Source organism: Pseudonaja textilis, chromosome 15 (assembly GCF_049901715.1).
Source record: "Pseudonaja textilis isolate UNSWEBS1 chromosome 15, rPseTex1.2, whole genome shotgun sequence".
Taxonomy (NCBI): Eukaryota; Metazoa; Chordata; class Lepidosauria; order Squamata; family Elapidae; genus Pseudonaja; species Pseudonaja textilis.
In genome coordinates this window covers 10,285,868-10,309,978 of record NC_142004.1, presented here as the reverse complement: position 1 = coordinate 10,309,978, position 24,111 = coordinate 10,285,868, and the positions used below count along the sequence as shown (strand labels likewise).

The 24,111-nt window shown below is 44.5% G+C and overlaps 1 protein-coding gene across 1 annotated transcript in view; it reads left to right on the top strand.

Moving 5' to 3' along the window:
* The window catches only part of LOC113446513 (transmembrane protein 132B), a 209,520-nt gene that overhangs the window by 61,526 nt on the left and 123,883 nt on the right, over positions 1 to 24,111 (top strand). The window contains exons 2-3 of the mRNA XM_087913473.1: positions 210 to 1,119; positions 23,936 to 24,082. Coding sequence (XP_087769599.1) covers positions 210 to 1,119; positions 23,936 to 24,082 — 1,057 coding nt within the window. The remainder of the gene's footprint in view (positions 1 to 209; positions 1,120 to 23,935; positions 24,083 to 24,111) is intronic.

Genomic DNA, 24,111 nt, shown 5'->3' with positions numbered 1-24,111 from the left:
TTGGATATTGTTCTGGTTCAAATGGTAGCAACTAATCGATTGGAGGCCACATTTGGACCATAGGTCCCACCAAGCGCCAGTCCACTTTTGGCTTAGTTTATCAGTTGTCTTCTTTTTGAGTGGGGCACAGTCTGAAGAAAAAAGGCAAAAGCTACTCCTTAGTTACTTCCTTAGTTACCTTTCTCTCTCCTCTCCCTTTTTACTTGCAGTGGTGGAGAGCCGAGGTGGGACTGTCGACAGCCTGCAAAGATTTGCCAGCTCACCGGTCTATCTCCCGGTGAATTACCACCTCTCCAACACCGAGGCTTCCTTTTTCCTCAAAGAGACCAACCAAGAGATCGTGAGGAACGCCAGCTTGCAATCCCGCACGGAACCTTTCCTGGTGTACAAAACCACCCGCTTGCCTGTCTTAAATGCTACTTACGGCCCTTTCGCTGTGGAACAGATTATGCTTCCGAGCCTGTGGCTGACCTCGCCTCTGTTCAGTTTCCCTGACCAGTTCACTTTTCATTGGAAGTTACAATCCCGTGTCCTGGACAGCTCGGTGTATTCCAACCGGCCCAAAGTCCAGGTTTTGTTTTACGTGGCGGGCAAAGATTGGGAAGACCACGATCCGGCTGAGATCCTACCTTGTGTACAGTTGGTGGCTTCCCGGGAGGACCGCGTAGTTGTTGGCAACTGTTGGTTGAAAGGTCATCTGGGGTTATGTGTTGCAGAACTGGAGTTCCCACCGGCTTGGTTCAACGCAGAGCTGTCTACTCCATTGACACCCTTGTCTTCAGAGTACCAAGAAATGGAGGACTCTTGGGAAGGGATCACTGTGGATCTTTTCTATTGGATGTACGCAGCAGTGGAAGAAGATTGTCCTTCAGGAGATCCAGATCTGGAGAGCTTTCTTCGTCCAGGGGGCCAGGATGAGGCCCAAGGGCCCATGGCCTCTCTGGAAAGAGTTGGCAGTGTCATTCTTTATCCGACTCCAGACAAGCTCAAGAAGTCATCCCTGAAGCTTGACAATAACCTTGTCCTCTGTTTGCCACTTGGCCCAGTCAAAGAAGGAGATCTGGTCATGTTTCACATCTCTCTCACCAGCGGCTCTCTAGTGGATCAGTTTACACTCAGGTAAGCATTAGAAGTCCTTTAGAAATTGACCGACAGAATCAAATGTCATTGGCGGATTGGTCATTGTTGGGGTGAACCAAAGCAGCCAAGATATAATCCAATCCATGTGGTTGGCCTACTGTTTTCGTTTGAATGTTATGCCAAAATGTTCAGCTCCATGTCTGCCCTGAATTCCAGATTTATAGAAACTAGAAGTTGTAGCTATTAATTAACTGTTGTAGCTATTAATCAGAAAGCTTGTGCTGTGTTAACTTTCTTTTGAAACGCATCGCCAAAAAGTGAGATATAAATTTGGGCCCTGCAGTGGGGGAGCAGGAACTATCTTTGGGCCCTTACAAATAATGGCAATCCCCAACTTACAAGAGCTCATTTGGTGTCTGTTCGAACAGCACTTAAAAAGTGACTTACGACTGTTTTTCACATGTACGACCGTTGCATCATTTCCATGGTCGTGTGATCAAAATTCAGGTGCTTGGGATAGGCTAACACTAGAGATGAAAAATAAGGATGAATCAGAATATTATATAATTTGGAATAAATTTTACAGTTGGTGGGGACAGAAAGGAAGGGTTTAAGATTGAAAAGAGTTGTTAAGAGGACATCTGTGATCAGGAGACTTAAAAAATACCAAGAATGTTGGAAGATGCTAGTAAGGATGAATAAATGCATATAGGTTTTGCGTGTGTGTGTGTGTGTGTGTGTGTGTGTGTACAAATGTATATAAGATCTATATTCTATTATATTTCAGTAGAACGATGACCAAAAGTTATGTCAAAACGACTCCATCACGTTCAATGTTTTTTAATAATAAACGTAATGTTTAATAAAAATTTAATTAAAAAAATAAGATGCTTGGCAACTGCCATGTACTTATGACTGTTGCAGCGTCCCAGGGTCACATGATCCCCTTTTGCAACCTTTTGACAAGCAGAAGTCAATGGGGAAGCCAGATTCGCTTAACAACCAGGTTACCAACTTAACAACATCAGGGATTCATTGAACAGCCGTGGCAAGCAAGGGTGTAGAATGAACCAAGACTCACTTAACAACTGACTCGCTTAGCAACATCAAATTTCGGGCTCAGTTGTGGTTGTAGGTCAAGGACTACCTATACTACTGATGATCTTTGTCCTCCAGAGTAGTTTTTTGACCTTCCAAAGGTCAAAAATCCAGTGGAATGGTTTTCTTTTCTTTTTTCCCCCAATTATTTAATTTTATTTAGTTTTCAAAATTTTAAAACATCAAACTTTATACATCATTATATCAATGTCAAGACATCTTTTACATTTCCTTATCACCTTTCTATATACACATTACTTTCATTATACAATTTCAACTTAATATATAAATAAAGATAGATAGATATGAATATTGATATACGGATTTACATAGTTTCTTATTCTTTATCTAATTGTCATTTTGATTTCTTTTTATTCTTAAACCATTCATACCAGGCATCCCAGACATTATAATATATCAACTCTTCTTTGTCACTTAATTTCATTGTTAGTCTATCCGTCTCTGCATAGTCTAAATTATTTTTTGTAACAACATCCTCTCATGGTACATTTTCCCGCTTCCAAAATCCCAAAACGGAATGGTTTTCATTGAAGCCCCGCAACCAAACCTTGTAGAAACCCAACTTATCAAAAGCCATCAGAAGACAGCCGAGTAACTCGATAGCTACTTGATGAACGCCGTGTGCCATTCATCTTCATGAAACAGAGGCCTCCTAATAATAATAGTAAAAAAAGCTGTACTTGATTAAGTCGGCCTCCTTTAATGGCTGTGACCTCGTTTTAATGGCTTCATTGAAGAATTTGCTTGTGTTTCCTTGGTAATTTTGAAGATGAGGTCCCTCATTAGAATGTCTATTAAAATGTTGCCTCTTTTCTTTTATGATGGCACTTTTAATTCGCCCTTCTGTCTTTGGTCTTTTCAGTTTTGTATCTAGTGTAAGCCTCTCCTTTTCTTGATCTTCAATTATGCCTTCCTTATTTGTTAGTGAAAACGTGCCTAACTTAGTCACGATTAGCGGCTCTCGGGTTAGGAGACTGTCAGTATGTCTATAGGGCAGAGGTCTCCAAACTTGGCAGCTTTAAGACTGGCGGACTTCAACTCCCAGAATTCCCCAGCCAGCAAACTTAGCAACTTTAAGACTTGTGGACTTCCAACTCTCAGAATTCCTGAGCTAACATGACTGGAGGAAGAATTCTGGGAGTTGAAGTCCACAAATCTTCAAGTTGCCAAGTTTGGGGACCCCTGGTCTATGGAGATTCTCAGTCATCCAGGTCATGGTTGACCCAAAGGTGCGTCTTCAAGAGGCAACTGGACTTCTTTCATTTTTATTTGAGAAGAGGTTTCTCCTCCAAGAAGTTTCAGAACCTGCGGGAACCCATGAAGCTTCTTGGATGGACGAGAAGCAAATAAATTCTTCAGATAAAGACAAAGGAAGTGAAAAAAAAAAGCACCTTTGAGACACCATCAATAAAAACTAGTGACACCATAGTGACCGTGTTACACTCAATTTTGACCAGGAAAATCTCGCTCTAATTATTTAGATTTGTCCAAAGTCTTTAAATTGGCTGCACAAAAAAAAGTGGGAGTAAGCCAGCATCACTCCTGAGGCTTTTAACTTGATCAGGGTTAATTTATTTGACTCTTGAACTTATACATGGAGGGCAATAAATGTCATTGTAGCTCTGGCATCGAACACATGCAAGTTTTCTTACTTCCTCTACCGATTTGTTTTCAGCCCATTAGTAATGTCTCTAAAGAGCCAGGGGGCGCTTTATGTATAAAATTTCTCTTGTCTTTTGGTCAGATGGATGAGCCTGCTTTGTTAAGAGGGGCATAATATATTCCATTTTGAGTAACGTGAATTTATAAATCAAAATAGGGCATGGTTTCCCCCCCATATCTGATTCTCTACAGGGCAAAAGCCTGTCTTTTGAATGGGTCCTTAGCTTTGTTTCTCACCATGGGCAGAAATATCACTTTTTTGAAAAAATGAAATGAAATAATGCACAAATGCAACACGTGAAAAAGACATGGAAGAAATCTCAAATAGCAAACCTGTTTCAGATGTTCAATAGGTAAAGAGAGTTCTTATACAGGGTTCTTTCTTTCTTTCTTTCTTTCTTTCTTTCTTTCTTTCTTTCTTTCTTTCTTTCTTTCTTTCTTTCTTTCTTTCTTTCCTTCCTTCCTTCCTTCCTTCCTTCCTTCCTTCCTCCTTCCTTCCCTCCCTCTCCTCTCTTCCTTCCCTCCCTCTCCTTCCTTCCTTTCTCTCTCTCCCCTTCCTTCCTCCCTCCCTCCCCTCCCTCATTCTCCTCTCTCTCTTCCTCCCTCCCTCCCTTCCCTCCCTCTCCTCTTTCTCTTCCTTCCTTCCTTCCTTCCTTCCTTCCTTCCTCTCTCTCTCCCTTCCTTCCTTCCCTCCCTCCCGCTGTTTTCTTTCTTTCTTTCTTTCTTTCTTTCTTTCTTTCTTTCTTTCTTTCTTTCTTTCTTTCTTTCTTTCTTCCTTCCTTCCTTCCTTCCTTCCTTCCTTCCTTCCTTCCTTCCTTCCTTCCTTCCTTCCTTCCTTCTTTCTTTCTTTCTTTCTTTCTTTCTTCCCCCACTCTTAAAATCAGTTCATCTTAGGTCCTCACCTGCTTGAGATTTTGAAAGAAAGGAATACAAATAAAAAGCAGACCTGTTATATATATATATATATATATTTCTACAAATGGACAAAGAAGCATTTTTAACACAGGTAGCACTCAATTCACGACCACAACTGACCCCAAAAGGTAAGTTGTTAAGTGAGACATTTGTTAAGTGAGCCTTGCCCCAATGTTATGCCCTTTATCATCCCTGTTGTTAAATGAATCACTGTGGTCGTTAAGTGGATAAGATGCTTGTGAAGGGAATCCGGCTTCCCCGTTGACTTCGCTTTTCACAAGGTCTCACAAGGGGATCCCAAGACCTTCACCCCAGGGAGGTGTGAGTGTGAGTCCGTTGTCAAGCATCCAAAGGCAAACCACGTGACCCAGGGGGATGCTGCCATCGTCGCGAGTGTGAAAAATGGCCGTAAGTGAGTTGTAAGCTGAGGATTGCCCATATGTGTCTTTTGGTACGCCAGCTTCAAAATATTAAAAGTTGCAGAAAGGATCGCCTTGTTTTGACAAACTTTTCCCGCCTTAACGAATACATGTTTGGGCACGTACTTCGAGAATCTATCTATCTTTGTGAAATATAATCAATGCAGATAAGCCTTGAAGGTCGGCTTGTTCGTACATGCCTTGCTCCTAGGATATAGGAGAACGATGGTTTTTTTTTTGTTTTTTTTATCAGTAATAAGAAAGAAAGGAAGAGAAACAAAAGGAGACATGAGATCCGTAAAAGACGTTAGAACTGTTTCCCAGCGAATGGCAAGCTTCATGCCAGATTGTATTGACAGATGTCACTTCTCGGTACAACCCAGGTTTTGCACGGAATTCTTCTGCTCCTTTTGCTGTTCTGTTGCTTTCTCTACTGAAAACAAAACAAAACAAAACAAAACAAAAAAACACTTTCAGGGGTAGAAAAGATCATTTAATGTCTTTAAATCCTCCCCAGATATGGCTGCAGGGGGCTCCCTCTCTCCCTCCCTCGCTCAGAATTGCCGTTGGCATCTTTGCATCCTGCAGCCCAGCGGTGGGATCCGAATGTGGTTTACCACCGGTTTGACGAGCGGGTCTTGGTGGGCGCGGCTTGGCGTGGCAAATGCACGCTTTGCTTGCACGCAGACGCTTTCCCTACTGACCTACTCCTGCACTCCTCCCTGTGTCTTCAACAGCTGAGGCACAGGAAATCCACTGTGCTGTGCAACCAGGGTGGGTCCAGCAACGGATCTCGGAGCTCCCAGATGATCTTCGGAGCTCCTGGTTCGGTTGAAGCGGGGAGAACTGGTCGAATCCCACCCCTGCCGCAGCCACGCAACTGCGTTGTGCAGACAGGAGGTTGGGGCCGCAGATAAGGATCGAAATGTATGGCTTTCGTTTCAAACACCAAGCGTCCAGTCGGGCGCAAAGAACCAGGTCTAAATGCCCAGCCTTCAAAATTATGGATCGATTGGTCAAACCACCAGTCTAGGAATCTTCTCAAGGAAAGTTTTGCACCTAGGTGAAACTAGGTAAGGTTCAACAGGCGTTCGAGGGAGACCTCGTCCTCTTGTGACTGTAGAGCTGGGGTGTCAAACTCGATTTCATTGCAGGCCACATCAGGCTTGTGTTTGACCTCGGGGGTGGGGGCAGGGGGGCACGGCTAGCTTGACGTCACTCGTGTTGGGGGCGGGCGCCTGTAGTGGTCTGATCATTCTGCCAGCGAAAACAGGCTCCCGAGCTCCATTTTCGGCTGGAACAGCCTCCTACAATCCTCTGCCCACGAAAACAGAACTCAGGAGAGCTTAATTTTTCCTGGCAGAGGCACCGCAGGCTGGTCGTTTGCCGTTTCCAGGGTGGCTCCATGGACCAGATCTAAGCACCCTGTGGGCCAGATCTGGCCTACGGACCTTGAGTTTGACACCCCTGCCCTAGAGGGTCTAAGATGATTCTTCATCTGATGTCTTCTCCCCCTGGCGTTGCCTTCCTAGGCCTTGGCGATGCAGGAGAGAGACTGCAGAGCCAGGGGAAGGAGTCAAACGAGGAATCAGCTTAGAGTCCCAACATGGTCACAAGAGGACACAACCCTCCTTGAAGGTTGTTGAATCTCCTCTGGTTTACCCAGGTGCAAACCTTTCATTGAGAAGATTCCTATGCCTAGGTTTGAGCACTAAATCAGTACCTTTGAACTCAGGGCATTTGGACCTGGCCAACCAAATGGCCAAGTCAACAAAAATAGCCAACCGAAGGAGATGACCCACATCTCAAGAAGGGCAGAGAGGAGGGTGCCCATTCTGTAGACACAATGATTTACGTTGACATGCCGGTACTTTCCCTGACAAATATTTATCATTAAAAGATGAAAAGCCTTTCAAATCAGCGAAATGGTGCAGTTGCAAAGTTTGGGCTGCTGACTAAGGAAGCTGTCAGGCTTTTAGGAGAGCTTGCGTTATTCCCCTCCCCTCCACCTGCTCCCTTACATTCTCCTCCTCCTTTGTGTACAGCTGGGGATTTGTGTCCTGTTTTGTTTTTATTATATATAATGGAAATAATCTATGAGTTGGTAGCAGTTTCTCAGTAAATGGCATTTGATTAATGGTCAAAGCAAAGGAAGGGCCCATTAATCAGTCTCAGCAGATGTTTATTGCTTTGACATTACTGCAGAGGGGAGTTTGCAAAAGTGGGGTTTGCGCCTTCGTTCACCAGTTGCACGTATGTGATCCCAATGTGCAAGACCAGCAAAAAAAGAATAATTCTTCTTCTTCTTCCTTCTCCTTCTCCTTCTCCTTCTTCTTCCTCCCCCTCCCTCCTCCCCCTCTTTCTTTCTTTCTTTCTTTCTTTCTTTCTTTCTTTCTTTCTTTCTTTCTTTCTTTCTTTCTTTCTTCTTCTTCTTCTTCTTCTTCTTCTTCTTCTTCTTCTTCTTCTTCTTCTTCTTCTTCTTCTTCTTCTTCTTCTTCTTTCCTTCTCTTCTTCCCTTCCCCTCCCTCCTCCACCTCTTTCTTCTCCTTCTCCTTCCTCCTCCTCCACCTCTTTCTTCTTCTTCTTCTTCTTCTTCTTCTTCTTCTTCTTCTTCTTCTTCTTCTTCTTCTTCTTCTTCTTCTTCTTCTTCTTCTTCTTCTTCTTCTTCTTCTTCTTCTTCTTCTTCTTCTTCTTCCTTCCTTCTCTTTCTCCTTCTCCTTCTCCTTCTCCCTCTCCCTCTCCTTCTCCTTCTCCCACTCCCTCTCCTTCTCCTCTTCTTCTTCCTCTTTCTCTTCCTCCTCCTCCTCCTCCTCCTTCCTCCTTCCTCCTCCTCCTTTCCTCCTCCTCCTCCCACCCTTCCTCCTTTCTCTTCCTTCCCACCCTCCTCTTTGTCCTCTTTTTTTCCTCTTCCTCCCCCCCCTCTTCTTTTTCCTGCTCCCCTCGCCTTTCCCTGCCCCTCCCCATTCTCTCCTCCTCATCCCCTCATCCTCCCCCTCCCCCTTCTCCACCCCCCTTCCTTCCCCCTCCTTCCCTCCACTTCTCCTTCTCCTTCGTTTCCTCTTCCTCCTCACCCTCCCAATGTATACAGTGCATAAAACAGTAGGGAATTCCAGCCCCCGGATGTCACCCTCTCATTTCAGCGCCACCTGCAACTCTACGTCCCATTGAGTTACTTTGCTTGAAAAATGTTTCTAAACCAAAGGCCACGTCTCTCTCTCTAGGGCAAGGCCATAGATTGCTGAGTTAATGAGAACTCGAAGCAAGGACTCCATCGATCTCCTCCTCTGTAAATTTTGCAAGGAAAAATACACCCAGGGCGCCATTTCTCTCCCCGTCATCGTGTTGGAAGGAGGTGAATCAAGCGGGTATCTTGTGTCCTTAACGCTCGGGTGCTTCCCTATTTAAAACAAAATCTGGGAAATTAATATATTGACTCGGGGAGAACAGGGAGAAGCAGAAAAAGAGAAAAAGAGAGGGAAAAAAAAAAAGGCTACCCCTCCTGCCGGGAACATTCCAAGGCACACAAGATCCATTAGGATTCTCTACAGTGAACCGAACTACTACGGTGCATGGAATAATAGTCAAATATTTGTAATGTTAATGAACATGCAGACACGGTTTGCAAACTCTCCTTGGCTGGCACCGTTCAGCGGTTATAAATATATAATGCAGCATGCATACAGGATGAGGCGAAACGGAAGCGATAAAAATGCAGATAGCTTTCCTGTGGGGTAGGGTGGAGGGACTAAGTAATCTTTTATGAGATGCTGTAGTGGGAGGGTGGGGTTTTTTTGTCTCTTTGGTGCCTGCTGGCAGGGTGGTGTAAAACTACGTGAATAATGGGATCTTGGATCCTAGAGGGTAATTTGTCCTCCTGCCATGGATTTAACTCTATCAGGAGGGGGAGGGGAAGGAGGAAAAAAAAGGAAGGTGGGTGCATCTAGGGTCTTTTCTTCACTTTTAGGAAAGAGGCGAGGCTTGTAACCCTTCCTTCCATCCTCATCCTCTCTTCCTCCCTCCCTTCCTTCCTTTTCACTTCCGTTCCTCTTTCCCTCATCCTTCCTTCCTTCCTTGTTTCCTCCCTGCCTGCCTGCCTTCATTCCTTCCTCCCTTCTTCCTTCCTTTTCCTTCCTCCCTCCTTCATCCTCCATTCCTTCTTTCCTTCTCTCCCTTCTCCCTCCCTCCCTTCCTTATCCTCCCTCTCTCCTTACTCCCTTGCTCCTCCCTCCCTCCCTTCTCTATTCCTTCCTTCTTTCTTCTTCTCCTTCCTCCCTCCTTTCCTCATCCTCCCTCCCTCCTCCCTCCCTCCTTCATTCCTCCTCCCTCCCTTCTTCTTCCTCCCTCTTTCCTCCTCCTTTCCTTCTCTCCTTCCTTCCCTTCCTTCCTTCCTTCCCTCCTCCTTCTTCTTCTTCATCTTTCTTTTCCTCCCTCCCTTCCTTCTTCATCTATTCCTTCTTTCCTTCTTCTCCCTTTCCCTTCTCCCTTCCTCTCCTCCTCCTCCTTCCTTCCTTCTCCTCCCTCCTTCTTCCTCCTCTATTCCTTCTTTTCTTTCCTCCTCCCTTCCTTCTTCATCTATTCCTTCTTCCTTCTTCTCCTTTCCTTCTCTCCCTCATCCTCCTCCCTCCCTTCCCTCCCCCTCCTCCTTCCTTCTCCTCCCTCCCTTCTTCCCCTCTATTCCTTCCTTTCTTCTCCTCCCCCCTCCCTTCTTCATCCTCTATTCCTTCTTTCCTTCTTCTCCCTTTCCCTTCTCTCCCTTCCTCATCCTCCCTCCCTCCTTCCTTTCTTCTCCTCCCTCCCTTCTTCCCCCTCTATTCCTTCCTTTCTTCTCCTCCCTCCCTTCCCCTTTCCTTAAACTCTCCTTTCCCCAACAATCCCTATTTTCACCCAAGTTCCTCATCCGCTCTCCCAGGTGAGAGCTTTTATCTGAAGTTTAACCTGGAAATCTTGAGGCCACAGGACCTTCTGGGTGATGGTCCCACAATTCCAAACCCGCTTGCTTTTTTAAAAAAATAAGAAGCTTCAGAGAATGAAGTCCATGGAAGAGGCGGGATTTCTAAAAAACCCACCGGAGACCCACCACGGAAGAAGAGAATACTTCCAACCATGCTTGGGATCATCCCGAAGGCACTTTATTGGCCACTGCACGAGCCAGGAAGCTGTATTAGACGGGCCTTTGGTCAGATCCAAGTAGAAAGCTCTTCCTTTCCTGGTTTAACCCGGCTTCACAAGGATGGCAATTCTTGGCAGGTAGTAGCAAAAGCTCAGATGTTTGCACAGCTTCTGTTGTGCAGGAGGGATCGTATCCTTCCTTTGCAAGGTCAAAAAAATCAGGCATTGCTCGCCTTATCTATTACTGCTCAATATTTACTACCGGCATGTCATTAGCCGTCGATCTCTCCAGGCTCAGCACCGTGGGAAACGGAACCTCTTCGGCGGTTCCCTCTTCGGCGTGATAGATTACACCAAATTAATGCGAGATGCCCAACATTACAAGGGTGCTGGCTTGTACCAATCGCTACAGTCTGGAGGGAGGGGTGGTATTATGAATTAATATTCACCAACATGACTCCGTATGCCGAAAGGATAAAGATGTGTGTGGCAAGACAGCACACGGGGGAGGGAGGAAAAAAAAAGTATTATCCAGTACGCGACGCTTTCTCCCTCTTGACTTTGCTTCAGTTAATGAGAGGTCTGCAACGAGACAGATGGCATTGATTTGAGGGGAAAAAAAAATTAATTTGGTGTTGGAGGTTTTCTGGAGGCTTCAAGGAAAAGGAAGATGGAGGACAAATAAGCCCTTGAGCATCAGGAAGAGAAATCCACCAGAAATGTCTTCTAACCGAGAAGGTGTTTGGCCCACGACATGTTTGAGGTTTCCGATTAGCTGCTGTTGTGTGGATGGGTTTCCCCCAAGTTAAGGGGGGATGGTTTCATTTCTCAGGATCTCAGCAAGCAAGACCCCTTCTGGGTGGGAAACAACAGCTGGACCAACTTAGCACCTAGGAGTTCCTAAGAAGGTTCCTAAGAAGGAACCCCCTGCCTTCTCCTCACTAAAGATCTCTCCTTTCCCCTCTCCTCCTCTTCCCTCCTCTCCTTTTTCTTCTCCTTCTCCTCCTCCTCCTTCTCCTCCTCCTGCTCCCTCCTCCTCCTCCTCCTTCTTCTCATTCTCCTCCTTCTCTTTCTCTCCTTCTCCCTCTTCCTTCTCTTCCCTCCTCTCCTCCTTCTTCTCCTTCTCCTCCTTCTTCTCCTCCTCCTCCTGCTCCCTCCTCCTCCTCCTCCTTCTCATTCTCCTCCTTCTCTTTCTCTCCTTCTCTTTCTCTCCTTCTCCCTCTTCCTCCTCCTCCTCCTCCTGCTCCCTCCTCTCCTCCTCTCCTTTTTCCTCTCATTCTCCTCTTCCTTCTGCTCCTCCTCCCTCCTCTCTCTCTTCTTCCTCCTCCTCCTCCTCCTTCTCATTCTCCTCCTCTCTTTCTCTCCTTCTCTTTCTCTCCTTCTCCCTCTTCCTCCTCCTCCTCCTCCTGCTCCCTCCTCTCCTCCTCTCCTTTTTCCTCTCATTCTCCTCTTCCTTCTGCTCCTCCTCCTCCCTCCTCTCCTCTTCTTCCTCCTCCTCCTCCTTCTTCTCATTCTCCTCCTTCTCTTTCTCTCCTTCTCTTTCTCTCCTTCTCCCTCTTCCTTCTCCTCCCCCTCCTCCTCCCCCTCCTCCTTCCTCTCCTTTTTCTTCTCATTCTCCTCCTCCTTCTGCTCCTTCCTCTCCTTTCCCCCTCATTCTCCTCTTCCTCCTCCCTCCTCTCCTCTCCTCTCCTCTCCTCTCCCCTCTCCTTCTCCTTCTTTTTCTCCTTGTTCTCCTCCTTCTCTCCTTTTTCCTCTCATTCTCTTCCTCCTCCTCTCATCTCCCTTTCCCCCTCCTTCTCTTTCTCCCCTCTCCTTCTCCTCTTCCTCCCCTTTTCCATCTCCTTCTCCCTCTCCCTCTCCATCCCCTTCCCTTCTTCCCTTCTTTTTTTCTTTCCTTCCTTCATTAGAAGGTTCTAGATTCTTCATCATTCCTATTGATTTCAGTCCAGATTATTTGGAAGGAATACGTAGAATTAATGATGAAGCCAATTAAACCCCCTGCCCCACCCCCAAGTCCCACAAAGATTGGCATTTCTGTCCCCAAAAAGATTCCCAATGAATATTCAAAAAAAAAAAAAAAAAAAAAACAAAGAACAACACAGATGCTTAAAGTAGGATTTGCCCTCAAAATTTTCAACTGGAGCTTAGCTTTTGCAAAAATCTGTCCCAAATCTATTTGGCTTCGTTTTGAAGAGCAGTAGAATTTTGAATTATTTAGAAGAAAAGTAGCGTAGATGTGAAAAAAAGGCTTTCATAATAAAGTGACCTAAAAACAAGGTTTGATAAAATAAACATTATATCAGCTATATTTGGTTGAAACAAAATTTTTTGACAGTTTGGATGAATCCGGCTGATGACAAACCTCCAATTACATCCAATTCTGGGTTTGGGGTCAGTAGGGAGGCAGAAAATGCTGACAGGCCTGTTTATCTGTCCATCTGTTTGTTCATCCGTTTGTCAACCCATCTGTCTCTCCATCCATCCCTCAGCCTGTTTGTCTATCTATCCACCGGTCTGTCTGCTCATCAGTCTCCATCCTCTTGTCTGGCTGTCCATTCCTCCATCTTTCCATCTATTTGTCTGTCTGTCTGTCCATCAGGATGAAGTCTGTATGTCTGGACAGATCTGGAAATTGGGGGTTTTTTTTTGGACAAGGATAGTATCTTACAATCTATGCAAGGGTGCATACAACATAAATAGTATCCTGTAAAAGTAAGTTTCAGTAAGAATCCAGGATCTGCCAAGGTACCAGATGACTATTCCTGTATTTCAAACCACATGGTTGTATCCCCTCACAAGGCAACACAACTTTTCCCCTCCAGCTAGTTCAGATCGAAGCGTAACCATTCTTATTAACAGTTTAAAATTGCCAGGAGATTCGATTTCTAGTCCCATTGCTATTTGTCTTTTTTTTTTTTACCTTCTGAAGAGAAGGAAATTAAAATGCACAGAACTGCTTTGTGTAAAAATGACCTTATTTACGGAAGCTAATGACTATTGGTCTCTCTTTTTTTAAAAAAAAAAACACACACACAACAAGAGGAATCTAATTCTATCCAGAGGAGATAGAGTGACAAATTGAGTTTAATTTTTTTTCCCCCAACCATAAAATTATTATTATTTGTTTTACACTTTCAAACTGTCCTGTTGTGGGTTCCGGAAAAGCATATTTGGTGCTCAGCCTCCCATTTTCTCTTCACAACAGCCTTGTGAGGCAGTTTAGTTTGAAGAAACCATCTCCTTTTAATGACCCCATGATCCCTTGCGGGGGAGGGGAGGAGTCTGAGCAACTGAATGGAGCTGAGTGATTACTGGCCGGATGCCCTTCCTGTCACCAATGTGGAGTTTTGTTCAGCAGATATATTCTCATCCTGCCCAGAGAGAGAAATATCTGCCTCTACGTAGGATCGAACTCGCAGCCTCCTGATTGTGAAGCAAGAGCTCCACCTCTAGGCACCACTGCACCATTCAAGTTGAAGAAACAAATACTAGCCAAAAAATCCCAACCATCTAGGTTCCTCTTTTGACAGAAATAACCATAATTCCGCCATTAAAACTGGGTCCTCCTGCATCCTGTTCACATTTAATCCTGGTGTTCACACATTGGGACCATCTTAAAGACTGGACACATGAACGTTCTTACAGCTTTGGGTCAACGGTTGAATGATCAGTTGCTAACTGTGGTATTTTGACATGGTGTCCTCTTGGAACGGAATGATTTTGGATCTTATTTAGTCCAAACAGAAATGTGTGAAGGTTTAAATCCATTTTAGAATAGAGTTGGAGGTCTTCTAGTCCAGCCTCCTGCTCAAGCAGGAGAACGTATATATTTCAGACCAGTGATTGTCCAGTCTCTTCTTAGAAACCTTCAGTGATGAATCAACCACCACTTCTGGTGGCCAGCTGTTCCAACTGGTTAATTGTCCTCACTGTTAAGAAGTTTCTCCTTCATTCCAGGTTGCTTCTCTCCTTGATTAGTTTCCAACCCTTGCGTCTTCTCTTGCCCTCTTTATATTTTAAATCTATATAGAAAAGGAGATTCGAGAGAAGAAGACCAAGTCTTTCTCAGATCACGGGTGGGGAACGATGACCCCCTCGATATGACCTGTGGGACATCAACTCCCAGAATTCCTGAGCTCACATGGGAATTGAAGTCCACGGGTCATAAAGGGGTGGCCATTGTTCTCCACCCCTGGCTTTACATAGTCTTCTTATTTCCATGCTCATCATTGTCCTCTGTGATATTTAACTCTTTAAGTGTGAAATTACCTGGAGACTTCCGAACAATATAAAGAGCTTCTTTATTATAAGCATTTGCAAAGGCTGGGCTTCTGTGCTCATATAGTTGGAGCTACAGTATGCATCTTCCATAGGCATAAATTATGGTTAAATGTAGTTTCCAAGTTCCAGCCCCAGTTACTACCCCTTATCTTCATTGGTTGGTTTCTAGGTAGCTTCCTCCCTTTTCCCGGTACTTCCATCCCATCAGTTGATTTATTTCCAGTAATTTCCTTCCCCTTGGTTAGTCCAACTGTTGTCAACGCTATTAATTTTAACATGACAACTGGACAACTTCACCTGCCAGCTATTTTTCCTTGACCTGCCAACTATTTGTTTGACCGGAATGTGCAAAACATTTATAGTCTTTGTTATTGTAATACAGGGAACATTCTTACACAATGTCTTCCTTAATATCTCATTAGGGTTTCTTAGGTTACATAGGGACTAAATATGGTGTTACCATTGCTCTGGAATAATTCTTACTTCTCATATCCTCCTTTCTGGGTGGAGATCAGGTGAACATCTTCAGATATTCTGAAATGAGGCACCCTGAATGGACCTGTCATCCTATATACTTGCTGATATAATTAACAGACTCACAGATCCCTCAGCCTTGTTTTATTATATTCAGAATTGCGCTCTTACCATCGGAGATTTATTACCTGAAGCATAGAGACTTGGGCCACAAATGGACCATCTAACTAACCTCTTCTTTGCCAGGCTGTGATTTGCCATGGAAGACGGATCTTGCATTCTGGGCTCGAGAGCTGTCATTTTCATTTTTTAATCTCAGCAAGGAATGATGCTTACATTTTAATAGAGGTTGCCACCCTCCCATCCTACCTGAAAATGTTACGGTTTGACCTTTGGGGTGAGACTTATTTTAAAAAATAATATTAAAAAAAACACCCCTTCCCTCGCTGCTCGAGCAGCGTTAATAAATCGTGCACTTTCCATCTTCGTGGTTCCTGACATTCAGCAAAAAAACTAAAACAAAAAACAAAGATGTGACTCTTATTTTGAGGGCCAATTTAATGGAAAGAAAATATTTCTATTTTACTCTAAGCTGCTTCCAATAAGTCTTTCTGCTTGCAATTCTGGTCTCTATTTTTATTTGCGTGGGAATCTGTAGTAAAGCTGATAGCAAAGTTTAAATATATGGTGGTTTTTTTTTGTTATTTAAAGCCTTGTTCTTGAGCATGGAAGGCTGGGTGTTTTTTCTTCTTCTTTATAATAGACCCACAATGGCGAATCTATGGCACGTGTGCTGGAAGTGGCATGCAAAGCCACTTCTGCTGGCATGCGAGAGGTTGCCTGGAAGAGCCCCACTGCGCATGTGTGTGTGCCGCCTGCCCGCCAGCTAATTGTCAGGTATCTGGTGCGCATGTGCAGGGGGCACAGGAGACATGCGTGCATACTCAGAAGCGCGTGTGGCATGTGTGTGTGTGGGGGGGTCATGCGTGCATGAGCAGGGGGCGTGCCCCCCCCACGCATTGCCTTCTGGGTGCTGGCACGTGAGCAAGCACACACAAGCGCACCTGCAATTTTTGGGATGGGAGCCCCAAAAGGTTTAACCATCATTGTAATGGACTGTTGAAGAACAGAGAGAGATACAGGTACAGATAATCAGAGTTGGAAGGGACCTTGTAGGTCATCTAGTCCAACCCCCCTCACCCAAGCGGGAGACCCTACATCATTTCTGACAAATGGCAGTCCAATCTCTTCTTGAAAGTCTCAACTGAGGTGGAGGTGGAGTCAAGTGTGGAATTAGCCTGGAGCTCTTACATTCCCACAAATGCTCTAAGCCGAACTCTTCTCAAATTCCTTTTATTTAGTGCCAATTTAGCACCAACCATTAGTTGATTCTTGTATGTAGGCAACAGCAATAAATTAGATTAACTAGAATTTCATGTATGGTCCTGATTCTTCTTTCCTGACATTAATTTAGATAAGAATTAATGGGATTCAACAGAGGTCAAAAGTCCAAACTTTTGTGGGAATATAATGACTCCATGCTGATTTCTTTCTTGATTCTACCTGCCCTGATTTCTGTCTGTTCTTCTCCTACATAGACTCGGAATAACCCCCTTGAATCATTCTGTTTGAGGGAAAAACAAAATAAACAGAAAAATGGTAGAGTAGCATTGACGTGCTATCAAGTGCCCCCACCCCCGTTTCTCCCCCCCTGCATGCATTTCCATGTTTAGTTAATGGAAGTGCCATTTTTAAAAAAAGTTTTGCAATTTGGTGTGAGACTTTTGCCATGGATCAAAAGTATGTTTTGTGAACTGTGTGTCTGGAAAAGGACACCTAATATAGCAAGGAGATAGCTGTTACAGTTCAATCCTGCCAACATGTACAAAGAAATACCTTACAGGTAAATTAACCTGGGTTTATGATGTTAGTAGATATAGGAGCGGAGTGGTTTTATTTTCTTGGTTAATAAAGGTAAAGGTTCCCCTCGCACATACGCGCTAGTCGTTTCGGCTCGAGGGGGTGGTGTTCATCTCTGTCACAAAGCCGAAGAAGAGCCAGCACTGTCCGAAGACGTCTCCGTGGTCATGTGACCAGCATGACTAAATGTTGAAGGCGCATGGAACATTGTTCCCTTCCTACCAAAGGGGTCCCTATTTTTCTACTTGCATTTTTTACATGCTTTCGAACTGCTCGGTTGGCAGAAGCCGGGACAAGGAACGGGAGCTCACTCCGTTACGCGGCGCTAGGGATTCGAACCGCCGAACTGCTGACCTTTCTGATCAATGAGCTCAGCGTCTTAGTCCACTTGAGCCACTGGGTTTTGGTTAATAGGTCAGTGTTTTAGTCCATTGTTCTCAACCATTTTCCTCTGCAGTTTTTCCAAGCAAACACAACTTTTTTTGAAAAAAGAAAACAACCAAATCTTCCCCAAATTTATAGCTGTTAATATAAATTCCACAAGGAAACATATTTAATGACTGTGCCTCTGCAATCTTCTTCGTTGCATAAATTTCCTCAAATCTTAAATTCCAGGTCCAAAGCACAGCCTTTTCTCTTGCGGGAGAAATGGCCTTGTCATGAGGTTGCCAACCCCAACCCAGGACCAGAAGCCCCTGCAGTTTTTAAACCGACCAGAGGCAGGGAAATTGATTTGAAGGATAGGATCTCCCAGGCTGCCTCTTTCGCCCTAAATTTCTCATTCTAGGCAGCGCTTCTTTGCTGTAGCATTGAAATTGCAGCTTAATTACAGGTAATTATCGATCACTTAAGGTTCACCAGTTGACAAATTGAATTTCCACACTCTTCTTGAGCGTGACTGACAGAGGGCCGCTGGGAATAAGAAATGGACATGATCAGCGGTGACAATTCACTTGGGCTTGTGACTGGGGGAAGGGCAGGGCCTCCCCTCTGCCTTCCGTGGTGGCTGGTCTCTGCTTGCAGAAGGATGGAGATTTCAATTCTGCCAGGATGTATTAAGACCACCAGGTGCAAGGTTAAGGGTGGCATGTTAACGTGGCCCTCCAGGGAATTGTTGACAACCTCAGAGCCCAACACTTCTGATGGTAAATCCTGCTGACATATCCTCCAATGGCTGAACTTCCCTCTTTGATCATTAGTGGAGGAGGGACACAGTTGTGCTCGTGTGCATATTTAACCAGAGGATTTTTTTTTTTGAAAGAAATGGTTTGAAACCAAAAGATGCCTAGATAAATGACTCAGACCCAGAGAAGGAATTCTGCTTATTTGCACATGTTTCCCCAAGCTCAAGTTGGAAGCATCTTCTTATGTTAAACTTGGAAGACTTGAAAATACAAAGGGAAGGAAGGAAGGAAGGAAGGAAGGAAGGAAGGAAGGAAGGAAGGAAGGAAGGAAGGAAGGAAGGAAGGAAGGACAGCTGTAGGGGAGGGGAGGAACAGAGAAGAAGGAGGAGAAGCAGGAGGAGGAGAGAAGGGGAGATGAAGGGAAGGAGGGAGGAGGGATGAAGGAAGGGAGGGGAAGGAGGAAAGAAGGGAGGAGGAAGAAAGGGAGAGAGGGAGGAGAAGGAAGGGGAGGAAGGAAGGAAGGGAAGAGGGAGAGTGGGAGGGGAGGAGGAGGAGCAGAGAAGGAGGGGAAGCAGGAGGATAAAAGAAGGGAAGGAGAGAGGATAAGAGAAGGGAAGGAGAGAGGAAGGGAGGGAGGGAGGAGGGATGAAAAAAGGGAGGGGAAGGAGGAAAGAAGGGAGGAGGGAAGAAAAGGAGGAGAAGGAAGGGAAGGAAGGGAAAAAGGAAGGAAAGAGGCAGAGTGGGAGGGGAGGAGGAGGAGCAGAGAAGGAGGGAAGCAGGAGGATGAGAGAAGGGAAGGAAGGAGGAAAGAAGGGAGGAAGGAGAGTGGGAGGGGAGGAGGAGCAGAGGAGAAGCAGGAAGAGGAGAGAAGAGAAGGAGAGAGGGAGGAAGGAAAGGAGGAAGGAGGGAGGGAGGAAAGAAGGGAGAAAGAAGGGAAGGAAGGGAGGGAGGGAGGAGAAGGAAGGAAAGGAAGGAAGGAGAGTGGTTTTAATATCTTTTAGAATCTTTGTGGGTGCAACTATCCAATTCTCCTTGAAGAAATGTAACATAAGTGATTTTTCCTCTAATTGCCAAAGAAGAAAACATGTCTGTCGGGCGGAAGCAAAATAAACAGATTGACCAAGACTTCTCTTGCCCCCTTTATGGTCAGTCATTAGTTTTTGTGATAAGCAGTTGACAAATTCTATTTACCTGTCCAGCAAATGTACCCTTGTACTGTACAAAGTTTCAGCACCTCAGACAGCTCCTAAAATGGATTTACTGTAACCTACCTACCTTCCTTCCTTCCTTCCTTCCTTCCTTCCTTCCTTCCTTCCTTCCTTCCTTCCCTTCCTCCCCTCCCTCCCTCCCTCCCTCCCTCCCTCCCTCCCTCCCTTCGCAGCAGGTATATCCACAGCATTTTCTTTCTACCATTAATCCGTTTTAAAATCATCGACACCGACAATAGCTTCTTTGTTTCACGAAAAGGCTAAAGGGCTGCTTTTAAGAGCTCATGTTTAAAATACACAAAATAGCCCAATTTGTTTGCAAGGTTTTCTTCTTACTGATGCTCATTCATTGTCAGCGTACAGTCGTTGCATTTTCTGCTGTGTCCTGCTGTTTTTCCCCAACCCCTCTAATGTCCTTTTTAAAAAATTGAATGCTCTATCATCCTTCCTAAAACTAATTTTGCTGTGGTTGTCATGTTTGATACAAGACCCCAAGATTGGTGAATGTTGCACTTTTTAAACCCACTGGCAAGAAATCACATTACACTTGGTGTAATTACATTGTTCTAAAAATGTGATTATACATTTCGACAACCAACTTCCTGTTAAATTAGCTCAGAACAGCCTCAATTTATAGGACAGAATCCTCCTGATTTAGATGCTAAAGGTGTAATAAATCTGAGATGAAGTTTTCTGCATATATCTATACATCTATCCCTATCTATTTCTATTTCTCTATTTCTATTATATCAATATCTATCTGTCTGTCTGTCTGTCTGTCTATCATCTATCTATCCATCCATCATCTATCTGTCTGTCTGTCTGTCTGTCTGTCTGTCTATCTATCTATCTATCTATCTATCTATCTATCTATCTATCTATCATCTATCTATCTATCCATCCATCATCATCTGTCTGTCTGTCTGTCTGTCTGTCTGTCTGTCTGTCTATCTATCTATCTATCTATCTATCTATCTATCTATCTATCTATCTATCTATCTATCTATCTACACACACAGGCACACATATGAAAGAGAGAGAACATTACATCTAACATTGGTAGTTTTGTTAGGCCATTTTATACTAATCATGCTAATGTACATTGTTCATGTACTTGATGGTCTGGGTTCTGACAGCCTCAGTTTTTGGATGTATTACTGTAATTGTGTTGTGCCATACCTAAGAGGGCTTCACCTGATTGTTCTGAACAGGTTGTCCCACATTGTGGGATCCTGATGACATCAAAGAGCTCTGAAACCAAAGCTCTTACTTAGGCCAAGGTTAATTCTTCCTTGTTCTTTGTATGATTGACAGCAGAGGTGGACAGTCTCAAAATGAAAGTTTTTCTCTTCTCCTCCCTCTTCCTCTTCCTGCTCCAGTCTTCTCTTCTAAACTCTTCTGTTCTCTTCCCTATCCTATCCTATCCTATCCTATCCTATCCTATCCTATCCTAAAAGCTGTGATATTTATTTACCGTCCCACTGTAACTATAACGTGAAGTTAAAAAGGAGCAGGAAAAAAAATAAATCCTCCTTAAAAACCCATTTGCTTTTCATGGTTTAGAAATAGGAGGTTTTCCATAGTGGCTTACGCTTTCCAAATAAGTGCTTTATTAATAGATAAATGGCGGCAACCTACTCCCTTACCTGGGAGTAAGTGAGCTTCCAACCCAGTGGGCTTCCTTGTTAAGAGTAAACGGACACCAGATTGCAGCCTAATCCTGTTAGCATTGTCAACTAGCTGATTGATTTCCCAGTTCCTGCTTCAGTTCAGTTGTTTTGTTTTGGCCCTGAGCCATGCAGATAAAAAAAAAAAGAAATCCATCTGGAAAGAAACACCATCCTCTTAAATCCAATGTAAAAACAAGCTCGTACAAGCCGAACCTCTGTGCACAAATGTGAAGCCGACGGTTCATAAAAATTTAAACAGTCTGTTTCCAGCCACTTACTTTCATGTCAAAATTTCTCTTTAGGCGGATCTCCCAGTAACCACATCAACAATAGCGGCTGTTTTGGGATCTCTTTGGAGTTCTTCAGAAATAGATCTTCCTATTTCTCTACACCCCGCCCCACTCCCCCACTATAAACTCTGGTTGGGAAAGCAAATCTTTTAAGCCTTGGGGTTTTTTTTTTATTTTTTATCCCCCGCCATACTTGTAACAAGGAATTTATTGAAAAATTGCTGGCGGGCCAGAAGGATAAACCAGCTTCTCCAAGGTCTTGCTTCTATCCTGACTCGGGTTGACCTGTTTGCAGGAAAGTTCCCTGATTCGCGAATTTGTGTACATTTATTGAGTTTGCAGAACGCAAAGAACCACAATAGGATTTTCTGGATCTCTAAGTTTGGCTCCTTCAGATACAGAGACCTGCCCGGCCTGAGCTGGTGTTTTTCTAGAATTGAATTTCCTACCCGGAGTTCCAATAAGATTGATAAGTGAAGCATGACACTTGTGAACAGTGTTTCTGCTTGCACGCTTTCCCAAAAATGTTGTTGATGCTTGTTGCTCTCCTGGTCCCAGGTTATGCTGTCTGCCTGGAACGCAGAGCTTTGCTAAGCTAGTAGATAGCAATAGCAATTTGCCCTTAGACTTATAGACCACTTCACAGTGCTTTACGGCCCGCTCGAACGGTTTACAGAGTCAGCAATCTGAGTCCTCATTTTACCCACCTCAGAAGGACGGAAGGCTGAGTTAACCTTGAGCCTGGTGAGATTTAACTGCCAAATTGCAGGCAGCCGGCAGTCAGAAGCAGCCTGCAGTACCGCATTCTAACCACTGCGCCACCATGGCTCATAATGATAGTTTAGCAGGATGCTTAAGCACGGTATTGATTGACTGATTCTGTAGCATCAAGTTGGTGGTGAATCTTAGCGACAGAGGTGATTAGTTCCCATGCTTGTCTGGCACCCATCACTGTGGTAATGGAATCGTCCTCTTGTCTTTTCTTCCACGTTTCCCAGAATTACAAACTTCTCAACAGTGTGAGAGGTTATTGATGGATAATGCACTATCCAGTTGACAATGGTTCTAGAGGACACCTAGATAGAACTCCTCCAACATCCCTTCAGGACTTGCTCTGAGTGACTCGATCCATTTTGATCCAGATGATCCTCTTTCTCTCTTCCTTCCTCAGCATTATGGACTTCTCAGGAGATCTGGGTTTTTGCATTGATTGATTAATTACATTAGATCCTTGCCATGTCAACATAAGTAGCAAGATGATGATGAAATAATAATAATAATAATAATAATAATAATAATAATAATAATAATAATACCACCCCACAGGACCAAATGTTTGGAACAAGACTGGTGGAGAAGTAGGTGAGGAAAATAAACCCAACCAGAATTCTCCATTTTGTCAACCCTGAAGTGAACCTGGATGAGGCGACCTCGGAATCTTCAGGGGTGCCACACAACAGAGAGAGAGGGGGAAAATAGTTAGATGGGGTTTTGTAGCCAAAACGATGGGAACCAAGAACATTCTCACAGGTGGCTGGCCAGAGGAGGGGGAAGTAACTAAGCAACCGGCTAGTAACTGGATTGGACAGCCCAACCAGCAACCTGGGGGGTGGGGAAAGAAGGGGAAACTTTTACTTTCAATTAGCAGTACTGCAGGCTACTTCTGCTGACTGCCAGCTGCCTGAAATTTGACAGTTCAAGTCTCACCAGGCTTAAGGTTGACTCAACCTTCCCTCCTTCGGAGGTGGGTAAAATTAGGACCCAGATTGTTGGGAGCAAAAGACTGACTCTGTAAACCGCTTAGAGAGGGCTGGAAAGCACTGTAAAGCGGTATATAAGTCTAAGGACTATGGCTATTGCTATTAATTAGGAGAAAGCCATGGGAACTTTCAGAGTCGGCTTTCACCAGTTGTGCCAATATGATGATGTATCCCATAAAACTGTTCTTGGGGGAACTTGCCTGCCTCGGGGTTCTGATTTCTATGGGTGCATTACTGGGAACCCTGATACGCTGCTCACAAAGACAGCTCATGAACATAGAAAATTAACTGCAAACTCACCAGTATTTGACTCTCTTTCCCCACCTCCCCTCATCTGGGGGACAACGAAGGCCTTAAGCCTGCATGGCAGTCAACGAACCCTTTTTGACCTTTAAAATCCTTCCAACTTCCAATTGAAAAAAGAAGAGGGGGGAACCAAGGATTTTGCTCCTACTTGGGTGAGAATCTCATGGTCCTGTTTGATTTGTTCTCTGCTGCCCTTAGAAGAGTCGTTGGGTTTAAAGTCAAAGATTTTTAAACAGGGAAGTTTGTCCTTCATCCACGTTTGCATCGACTTTAAGAATACCCAAATACGTGCTTTGCAAGGGGAAATTTAGGACGACATGAGCTGGAAATATGACGGTGTAGCTGCAGAACCGAAGCTCACAGCTGAGCCTCCAGATGAAAAAAAAGAGGACCTTAGGAGAAGCTTGGCCGAAGGACCTCATTCCTTTTGGACAAATTGTCCCATGTTCTCCAAGGAGTGAGGGACATATCAAAGCTCCCTCCAGCTGTTGCTCAGGGGCCTGCAGCACGCAAAGATCTGTTAACACTTGGAAATGTTGTTCTCTTCTTTGCCTTTAATTGTTCAGGACTAAATGCATCTCTGTTACTTTCCCGGCAGAGTTAAGGCTGCCTCAGGTGTGAAGATCATCGACATTCGAGTCATTGATCCACACCGGTGGCAAGTTCAACAAGATGTTGACAATGGACGGACACAGACGACTGCTACCATTGTGTGCGAGCGCATTGATCCCCATGCCGAGAACTGGTAAGAAAGTCTGGGTGTGCGAGTGTGCT